The sequence below is a fragment of the Pholcus phalangioides genome, unplaced genomic scaffold (assembly GCF_987345545.1).
Source record: "Pholcus phalangioides strain wild (caught in Gottingen) unplaced genomic scaffold, Ppha-v1.0 ptg000001l_1, whole genome shotgun sequence".
NCBI classification, from domain to species: Eukaryota; Metazoa; Arthropoda; class Arachnida; order Araneae; family Pholcidae; genus Pholcus; species Pholcus phalangioides.
In genome coordinates, this window is record NW_028301594.1 from 23404076 (window position 1) to 23415134 (window position 11059).

An 11059-nucleotide genomic window follows, 5' to 3' on the forward strand; every position below is an offset into this window, starting at 1 on the left:
TATTAATTTGATTGATTAAACAGAGAATACATTTCTACAAGCAGCGTTCCGTAGGAAATTTGAATAAAATCATAAAAAATCAAGACATACAGGCAATACGGCAAAAAAAATTATTTAAAGTGTCTTTTTCCAGATAATATGGGATTTTCCTATCGTTCGATACACTTTTCCAAGCAATAAGGTTTTTTCTGGAAGCTGTATCAGTGAAACCTACAATAGATGAAACAACTAATAGTTCCTAATTCTCCCACGGAGCTTCTTCAACGTCGGAAACAGCCAAATATCGCATGGTGCTATTCATAGACTGTGAGAGAATTGTGTCATAATTTTAATACTGCATTTACTTATTATGTTTCAAATTTGAAAAGTTAGTCACAACACAAATAAAGAAAACGTCGTGCACTTGTAGAAATTTTAGTTGTGTAGTTCTCACTATCGCAGCTTCCACAAAAATATTCTGCATTTGCTTTGAAAATTGAATTGAACGATGGGACCATTAAATATCTGAAAGGAGACATTCGTGTGAAAAAAAAACGAATTATTTTTTTGGTGTTTCTATATTTCTTGATTTTTATATGACCTTGCTCTAAGTTATTACGGAACGCACCTTGTATTTTATTTCCAGTTTCTTCCGGTGCATAAGTATTGTATTTGTTGGACAGATTTATTTCGGAATAATGAAGTCTTTTGACTATAAGATAACATTCATTTAAACTTCAACGCACGCGGTTTCATCTGAAATCCTTAATATTCATAATCAAGATCGATTTTCGATTTCTTTCATCTCATTTATGCTTAAATTTCCGAACTTACAAACTTCATCTTCTCCCTCTCTTCTTACTATTCGTCTCATTTCTCGATTAACATTGTTATATGAAATTTTCCATGGTCAACACCACATACATACTTCTGGTATATTTTCCAAACCATCCTAAATCTCTCGAAGAGTTGACAGTTCCGTTAAAATAAGGCCTATTTTTGCTTCCACTGCCTGCTTTAAATAAAGCTTTTTTCCTCTTACCACTGGTGAATGGAACAAACACCCAAGCTCTATTGTAGAATACCCCACTACCACTAGTTTTTTGTCTAATATGATGCAATATCTGTCATTTTCAATCGCAACCTCTTGTATAGGCGTCGGGACCAACAATATTGTATAAGAAAATAAATTCAGATAATTCCGAGTAGTTCTGAATATTGCATACTTATTTCAAGCGTCACCCACCCCTTCCCCATATCCAAGCAAATCAATGTCACACAATATTAATGAGTCAAATGTAGTATATGAAACAATTTTTATTGACAAAATTTTGGCAATCTGACAACGGCATGTTTTTGCTTCCTCAGCTAACCATTGCACCAAGCTTTCCATCCATCGTCTTATTTCTCATCAGCAAAAACCAAAACATCGTTGTTAATCGTCTCAACAAGGCATAACTGTAAAGGAATAATATCAAGGAATGAATGCAAATGCAGACAATTAGATAGATACCAGAAATATAACCAACTTCTTAAAAATCTATACAGCTTAAGCATGGGGTTAATCACCAGCTAGATAACGGTTAATGTGAAGGACGAATAAAACACTTACTTTTTGAAACATCTAGAACAGATATCCAGCTCCGAGTCCATAACGAACACCATTGGCTCCATAGCCGAGACCGAGGTTGCCATAACCATATCCGCCATATCCAAGACCACCATATCCGAGTCCGCCATATCCAAGACCACCATATCCGAGTCCGCCATATCCGAGTCCACCATAACCATATCCTCCGTATTTCAAACCACCGTATCCGCCATACCCCAGACCGCCGTATCCGTATGCTCCATCTCCATAACCACCATAGCTATGACCAAGAAGACCGTAACCGTAAGGATGGCTTCTCTTGTCGTACCTGACGCTGTGTCCGTGTCCACCGTGATGGGATGCATGGTCGATGGCCACTTCATATCCGGAAACGGCTCCGTTGGCGAAAGCAATGCTGGCCAAAGCCAACACGGCGAAAGTGACGAGCTTTAAAGAGAAAAAACAAACGCGTAAATCAAAGAGATTTCATGAACAGAGTCGTCGAATTCAGGGAAACGTCAACACGTTATAAAAATATCTCAGTTATACTTAAAATCATAGAACTCTTTTGTTAGAAAACGGAGAGACAGGGCTTTCCAATTTCGAAACAGGGTGACGAAATAAAAAGTTAGTTTTTAGTTTAACAACTATATACAACTTCTTGTAATATGAATAACGTATCTGAGGTCTGTACTTCATTTGGATACTTTTCCGATTGGAAGTATGCTTCTAATATTAACGGTTCGCGAGTTATTTCAGGAGATACAGCAACTTTCATATGCACTCTGCATATTGATTCTTGGGTATTGAAAGTGCGTATTTTTCAACTCTGTCTTTACTTTTCAATTTTATCACTATTTACCATGCCCCGATTCAATTTACATAATGACTGTATTAAACTGTTAGGACACATTCAAAAATTTTCCTATCGATGGTAGAACCATAATTTTGAACATTGGTTTGATTAAAAAAGTTTCTATGGATTAGAAACATTTTTTCCATTTATTAAAAATTTAGTGTATTCACTATTTTAAAAAAATGATTTTTTTATTCTCATGGAAAAAAAAATTCCAAATCAGAGCATTAATGCAATTTTACTCTTCGCACTGTCAGTTGAATATTGATACTTTCAAATATTTCAGAATGAATAGAAAAGCTTAAAATTAAGGAAATTTTTTGAGTTAAACTGAATAGATTAGGTGATGGAGTTTAATTCCAACTTACCAAGTACTTGTTCATTTTAGTGCTTTGATTTGTTCTTGTCGGTAAGGATCAGAACTGTGCTTTGCAGTGGTTACTGGCATGCTTATATACCCGTTTATTTTCTGACGCCTCGAAACACAAATCAATAAACTGCGAAAACTTAATTCTGGATAATCAATAGCCCATGAACTTTGTAAATACTTCGAGGTCATGTCAAAAAGTCTCAGTTCACTGTTTGGATGCAAAATGAAAAGCATGTAAACAAAGAAATGATAAAACTGTGGTTGGAAAAAAAAGTTTCAGAAAAATGGCATGAACGTTATCGAATGAATGATCAAGTTTCTCGGATTCCTTAGGCGTAAAGTTTCATATGAAAATTTCTAAAGTTTGTGTAGTTGACGCAATCGAAACAAGATAATATTTTATAGCTCGTAAGGAAACCAGCTTACCCTAATTAGGAACACCACAAAAAGAAACAGAAAATGTCAAAAATTATCAGTTAATCGTATAGCTTTACCCTTCTCCGATTTTATAGGACTCGTATATTTTGCGTATTTCCAGTGATGTTCTCTCGTGCAGATTCCTCTAGCGACAAGAATTATAAATAATTATTTTTTTATAAAAAAAACCTCCACGAGAATAAATTCTTGCAAACCGTATTCAAATGTTCCAATGCTTTCTATTTTATGAATTTTTTAACTATTTACGAATTTATGGGACAATCTGTGCATTCAGATAACACTGGATCGAAGAGGGTTAAAAAATATGTATGTATATATTATATATTCCAGAAAAAATGAAATAAAATACCAAGATTATATATAAAGACTTTTTCCCCATTTTCTTCAATAACAACCATGAAAAAGTGTAACCACTTTTATTTGTTCGAAGAAAAGGTTCGTTTCGTTGTTAAACATTTGTGAACAAATTGGTACCTCTGCAAATCCTCTTGCGAGAAATTCGAATTGCGAAGAGTAAAAATTATTCCATAAAACTTCATCGGCTTGAGAGCACAAATATTCTTCGAGATACCATAATTACGTGTGAGAAAAAGTGTTTCCACAACGTCTAGCTCTGAACAAATCGAAGTTGAGGTACACATGATTGCAGTGATACCTCGGCTAACGAGTTCGTACCGGAATCACGTTAGCTTGAATCTTGGCACATCGAAACGCGATTTCACATAGTTTACTATGCAAAATCCTTTAATTCGCTCAAACAATGCCAAAAATTCAAAAGACAAATTTTTTAAATTTCCATCCAGAGCACTATCAAAAATTGGCCAGAGGTTAAAATGAACAAACAGCTTCAAAATTAGAATTTACAGGAAGATGTGGTACTGAATAACTTTTTATTTTATGCTATTTACCCAGTCGGGTTCGTACATGTCCCCATCCATTTGTGATTTGGTCTGCTCATTTCGAGTCTGATACATGCAGATGAAAAAAGATATGCTCCTAGAATGTCCAGACTTCAGTTTGATGCTAAGAGTCTTGCTCTGAAATAGCATGTGCTCTGAAACCAAAAGCTCTTTTTTTTCAGTGCAATTCCTGTGAACCCAATTGTTCATTTTACATGAAATGATTCAAAAATCTCTTAGAAAAAGAGGTAAATCAATATCTACTACTATTACTACTGACCATACATTCACCCCGACCACATTCTTCCGCGGAACTTCTAACGAACTGCTACATGGTGGTGGTATGTGCGTATACGATTTGTGAACCAAATGTGAAGTTTGTTTCAGTGTTATGCTTTTTATGTGTAGAGTGCCGCCCTCTGCCATCAATCTTTGTAAGTATGAGTGAAACTTGATGATGGAATAGCTGCACCGTTATAAGCCTATTGCTCTCTGTGGCACGACTTTTCAACGGGGAGATTGGTTCGCATTCGCGTCTCGAAATTGGAAAGCACAGACACCAAGTCCATCCTACCACCACCGTCGCGACGGTAAAATTCGAACCAAGGTCTTGGCAATGCGAGTCCGTCGCTATAACCTCTCGATAACCAGAACGGCTGGAAAATGTACGAAGGTTGATATGAGTTAATAAAAGTAAAGTGACGGTGCCCAAAAATTCCGACACGACGTGGCTTTGTTAGGTTAACTTGATATGCATGAACATGCTTACCGTCCATATCAACGGAAATGTTCGTTAGCCGAGACATAAAAATCACGAAAAAAATCTTCGTTTTCCAGAAATTTCGTTAGCCGAGGTATCTCTGTATTATACTGGGGATGTAAGTCAAAATGACTAGGTTTTTTTGAATCACAATATCTTTCATGAAATTTAATACGAATGCATTTGCTTGAGTGAAAATGAAGGTTTGTTTGAAGTTTTGATGGAAATGTTTCTTGTTTTTTCTTGTTTCTTGTTTCAAAAACATATTTTTGATGGAAATATGTTTATGTTTGAAATATGTTTCTTTCTTTTTTTTAATCATTCATAACCTTCGTAGAATTGAAAAGAAATTTCTGCAATTACCCACTCAGATTTTTGATATCAATCCTTGTGACTTCTTTTTATGAGGATATTTCATATTTCTGCATAACGTACAATTATATACCTCTATATCAATGTTTTCAATAATGCTATTGTCATTTATATTGAGGCAATCAATTAGAATTACCCAAGATTTTATCATCTACTAAAACCTTTTATTGGCCTAAAGTACAAACTAACATTTCATGAAAACTAATTCTTTTATTTAGGGTGTGTGAAAATCGCTAAGACTATCTCAATATGTGTTCAACGTGGAAAATTCTAATTTACGGTTAGAGATTTGCACGGCTCAATCAAGTTCTGTAAATAAATATGGAGTTGCTACCAGTAAAGTAATTTTATGTGTAATAAATAAAATTGTTTATTTATTGTCTTGCAAATGCATTTATAGCTCTTGCGGCCACTTAAAAGCCACGGCCTGTCAAATAACCTGATGTTTTCCAGGTGTTTCGATTTTAACGGATTCATATAAATTATTATGAGAATATAATTTATGTTTGATTAATGCAGTAAAAAGATTACGTTATCACCCAACATTGGTGTCTGATGTCAATTAATATGAGTTATGAATTTAAATTCTCAATATCATGGATATGAATTCTCAGAGAAAACTTTAATGATAAGTTCATCGCAAAATACTTTTTATGTCGATTCCACTTTTTTTTAATATTCTTGATGTAAATTATAAGCGTTTGATAAATAATGGATCTGCGTGAAGAACCACGGTAATTCTACAAATAGTTTTATCATTCCGATCATTTTCCAAGTGCGGCTGATTAACTGAAAATATTACAATATTTTTTTTTTCTTTCCACATCGTTGACCATTCTACCGGAATCCGTTCAATAAGTTTTTATAATGCATAAACTTTTAAATTTAAAACTCATTAGAAACAAATTTTTGCGTCTTCGGGAGCAGAGTTTTGATTTATCTATACATATAAAATTGACTTTTCCGCCTGCGTGTGTTTTCTATTCAAACCAACAATTTTAGAGCGATCATCGCCAAATTTTGCATATACATCGAACAGGACACGACATTGAACATTAGGCTACTTCGGAAAATCGTCAGAGCTGGGGAAAACGCCCAAAGTGGTCGAAAAACAGTTGGGCAACGTGATTCGTGGACCACAATAATGACTTTTTGTATGTTTACTTTGGTCACCGTGGTCCCCTAACGGTGCGTTTCTGATATGATTTACCCTTTTTTAATGGTTTATCACTTCTTAAACGAAAGAATTTTTTTTTTTGATTTTTCTATATTTCTTGATTTTTGTATGACCTTGCTCTAAGTTATTGCGGAACGCACCTTGCATTTTTTTTCTAGGTTCTTCTGGTGCGTAAGTATTGTCTTTGGTGGACAGATTTGTTCCGGAATAACGAAGTCTTGTGCGTATAAGATAACGTTCATTCAAACTTGAACGCGCGCGGTTTCATCTGAAATCCTCAGTATTCATGATCAAGATCGATTTCCAATTTGTTTCATCTCATTTTATGCTCAAATTTCCGACTTAAAAACTTCATCTCCTCCCTCTCTCCCTACTATTCGTCTCATTTCTCGATTAACATTGTTATATAAAATTTTCCATGGCCGGCCAACTCAACATAGGTACTTTTCTGGTGTCTTAGCCAGACCATCCTACATCTCTCGAAGACTCGACCGTTCCCTTAAAATAAAACCTATTTTTTCTTCCACTGACAGCTTTAAATAAAGCTTCTTTCCTCATACCATTTTTGAATGGAACAAACTCCCAAGCTCTATTGTCGAGTCCCCCCACTACCACTAGTTTTTGTCTAATATGAAGCGATATCTTTGTCGTTTTCAATCGCATCCTCTTGTATAGGCGCCTGGACAAACAATATCGTATAAGTAAATAAATATGTAGATTTAGATATTTTTTCGAGTAGTTCTGAATGTTCCATACTTATTGCAAGTGCCACACCTTCCCCCATATCCAAGCAAATCAATGTCACTCAATATTAATCAGCCAAATGTAGTAAATGAAACAATTTTTATTGACAATATTTTAACAATCTGACAACGGCATATTTTTGCTTCCGTAGCTAACCATTGAACCAAGCTTTCCATCCATCGTCTTATTTCTCATCAGCAAAAACAAAAACATCGTTGTTATCGTCTCCAACAAGGCATAACTGTAAAGGAATAATATCAAGGAATGAATGCAAATGCTGACAATTAGATAGATACCAGAAATATAACCAACTTCTTAAACATCTTCACAGCTTAAGCATGGGGTTAATCACCAGCTAGGTAACGGTTAATGTGAAGAACGAATAAAACACTTACTTTTTGAAACATCTAGAACAGATATCCAGCTCCGAGTCCATAACGAACACCATTGGCTCCATAGCCGAGACCGAGGTTGCCATAACCATATCCGCCATATCCAAGACCACCATATCCGAGTCCGCCATATCCGAGTCCACCATAACCATATCCTCCGTATCCCAGACCGCCGTATCCGCCATATCCCAGACCGCCGTATCCGTATCCTCCATATCCATGACCACCATAGCTATGACCAAGAAGACCGTAACCGTAAGGATGGCTTCTCTTGTCGTACCTGACGCTGTGTCCGTGTCCACCGTGATGGGATGCATGGTCGATGGCCACTTCATATCCGGAAACGGCTCCGTTGGCGAAAGCAATGCTGGCCAAAGCCAAGACGGCGAAAGCGACGAGCTTTAAAGAGAAAAAAAAACCGCATAAATCGAAGAGATGCCAGGAATAGAGTCGTCGAATTCAGGGAAACGTCAATACGTTTTTTTTTGTACTAAAATTTGACTATGCCTTTTTTATACTAAATAAAGAAAAATGCTAAATTTGATCTATACATTAAGTAGACAATGACAAATTTATTTATCATTACTCATTCAGAACTAGAACACTTTGAAATTAATCCTTTGACTACCGACGGTAGTTCAAACTACCACTTTCTTTTTTACCCTGTAATATCCGTTACAAATACGTTGTTGGGTATTGGTATTGTAAATAATAAATGCTACTACTACTTAACCGTACATACATCTCGTACATATTTCTCTATGAAATTTCTATCGAATTGATATATGCCGGAATGTATGTACGTGTTCTTAAACTAACGTGAAGTTTGCTTTGTGCAATAGTTTTGTAGTGACCGATCATAAACGATGCTCCATGCATCACGATCTCACGTTTTCCCGTGGTAGCGTTTTTCCCCTTGCGATGGATGGTAACCTAGCAACGGATCGCCAGGGAATTTTCGAACGTTTTAGTGAGTTGATTGTATTTCGTCGTAGTGTATGGATGTCGCGTATAACTTGTAAATAAAATGTTCATGTCTTTAAAAATGAAATTTACATCTTCTCATTGCCGTCGCCTTTAGTTTGTTATGTGTGGTGCTGTCATCTGTCTTCAATATTCCTAACCATCAATATTTCTAATAATAAAGGCTCAACTTAATTTGCGATTATCAGATGAAAGCACAAGTGGGAATCTTATTTTCAAAAACGAACATTTCCAGATTTGCTAAATTTTTAATCAAGTGTAAGAAATTTTTTTTTCCCCGGAATACGTTTGCTTCACAAAAGTAGAAAAATCCCAATAAGTAGAAGAATATTTAAATACTATATTTCTTGATCGACATTTAAATTGTGGAAACGTTCCGTTTTGAAAGAGAATAAGTGGAAATATTGCCTTTTGATAAAAATTAGAGCTGTTTAATTATGAAAATTTGGAAATTTCTACGTTTCTTTTTGATTCCAGAACGTTTCCCCTAGTCCATGATAGTACTCTTACTTTACTCTCGTCATTAACATAAGAAACACGATCATCCTACAGTGGAATCTTTTATAACGGACACCTTCAGTAATTATATTTCAGCAATAATAGAAATCTTTGTTGGGGAACGAAGAGAGACCGGGCAAAAACTTTTTAATTTTAAGTCAGAGTGACGAAATAAAAAATTAGTTTTTTAGTTCAACAACTGCATATATACAACCTCTTGCAATATAAATGACGTATCTGAGGTCTGTACGCCATTTGGGTACGTAAGATTCAGAATGTTATTATCTTTACCTTGAATGTTTTCTTATTAATCTTTCATACAGGGAAAGATTATGAATGTCTGTTAAAAATGTCTATTATAATGTCTAAGATTATTAAGAATGTCTAGGAAAATTACTGTATCCTGGAATAACTTGCGAACCGTCAAGTATCCAAAGTATCCAAATGACTTACAGAGATACGGTTGTATAGTTATTAAAATAAAAAAAATTAACTTTTTAGTTGACCACCCTATCCTAAAAACCCAGTTAGAGAAAGTTATTGCCCTGTCTCTTCTGATCCCAAAGAGAAAAAAAAACCCATGTTTTCAAGTGCAATATTCACTTAGGTATTTGAATTCGAAAATCGCTGAAAAAAACACTGAAAATTTCAGCGATTTTCATATTCAAATATCTCAGTTATACTTAAAATCATAGAACTCTTTTGTTAGAAAACGGAGAGACAGGGCTTTCCAATTTCGAAACAGGGTGACGAAATAAAAAGTTAGTTTTTAGTTTAACAACTATATACAACTTCTTGTAATATGAATGACGTATCTGAGGTCTGTACGTCATTTGAATACTTTTTCGATTGGAAGTATGCTTCTACTATTAACGGTTCGCGAGTTATTTCAGGAGATAGAGCAACTTTCCTTTGTACTTTGCATATTGATTCTTAGACATTGAAATGCATATTCTCAAAACTCTGTATTTATTTTTCCGTTTGATTACTACTCACCATGATCCGATTCAGTTTACATAATGACAGTATTAAACTAGCATGACACATTCAAAAATTTTCCTATCGATGGCAGAACCATAATTTTGAACATTGATTTTAGTAAAAAAGTTTCTATGGAATAGAAATTTGTTTTCCATTTATTCACAATTTAGTGTATTCACTAAATTGAACACGACACGTTACTTGGATACTTTTTCTAATTTGAAGTATGCCTCTAGGATGAATGGTTCACCAGGAAAATGCCATAGGCCTGTAAATTTTTAATTTAAAATTTACTCTCTCTCTCTCTATTTTTTTCTCTACGGAGAGAAAGACAAAAAAGTGTATTTAAATTTCCTTTTGATGTTAATGAAGTAAAATAATTTGTTTATTCTCAACTTATCAGCTACACAATGCATGCAATTGTTCATAACAAATTTAGAAAGAGAACGTTTTTTTTATCAACTTCACTAAACATAAAAATTGTAATTTAGTGCACTGCAATACGAAAGTAGCTTAAATTTTTTTATGTACACAATGGATGTGAACATTAATGCAATTTTACTCTACGCACTGTCAGTTGAATATTGATTCTTTCAAACACTACAGAATTAAGTGAAGAGCTTAAAATTAAGGAAATTTTGTTATAGATATAAACTGAATAGCGTAGTTGATGGAGTTTAATTCAAACTTACCAAGTACTTGTTCATTTTAGTGCTTTGATTTGTTCTTGTCGGTAAGGATCAGAACTGTGCTTTGCCGAGGTTTACTGGCGGGCTTATATACCCGTTTATTTTCTGACGCCTCGAAACACAAATCAATAAACTGCAAAAAATTAATTCTGGATAATCAATAGCCCATGAACTTGGTAAATACTTCGAGGTCAAGTCAAAAAGTCACAGTTGACTGTTTGGATGCAAAATGAAATGCATGTAAACAAAGAAATGATAAAACTGTGGGAGGAAAAAAAATTAGAGAAAAATAGCATGAATGTTATCGAATGACTGATCAACTTTCTCGG

General features: G+C 34.7%; 1 protein-coding gene across 1 annotated transcript; it reads right to left on the bottom strand.

Annotated features, from left to right (window-relative positions):
* Positions 1–1603: 1603 nt before the first annotated feature.
* LOC149090119 (uncharacterized) lies at positions 1604–10768 on the bottom strand. The gene is made up of 4 exons (XM_089232024.1): positions 10734–10768; positions 7601–7977; positions 7343–7427; positions 1604–2017 (listed from the first exon to the last, which is right to left on the bottom strand). Exons 1-4 carry the CDS (start codon positions 10746–10748, stop codon positions 1604–1606), a joined length of 891 nt encoding a protein of 296 aa, XP_089088150.1. The 5' UTR covers positions 10749–10768.
* Positions 10769–11059: the final 291 nt, after the last annotated feature.

Coding starts and splice junctions, on each gene's coding strand:
- LOC149090119 (XM_089232024.1), bottom strand. Junction 7,428..7,600: donor GGACTCGGAGCTGGATATCT/GTTCTAGATGTT, acceptor ATTCCTTTACAG/TTATGCCTTGTTGGAGACGA. Junction 2,018..7,342: donor ATGGAAAGCTTGGTTCAATG/GTTAGCTACGGA, acceptor TTCTCTTTAAAG/CTCGTCACTTTCGCCGTGTT.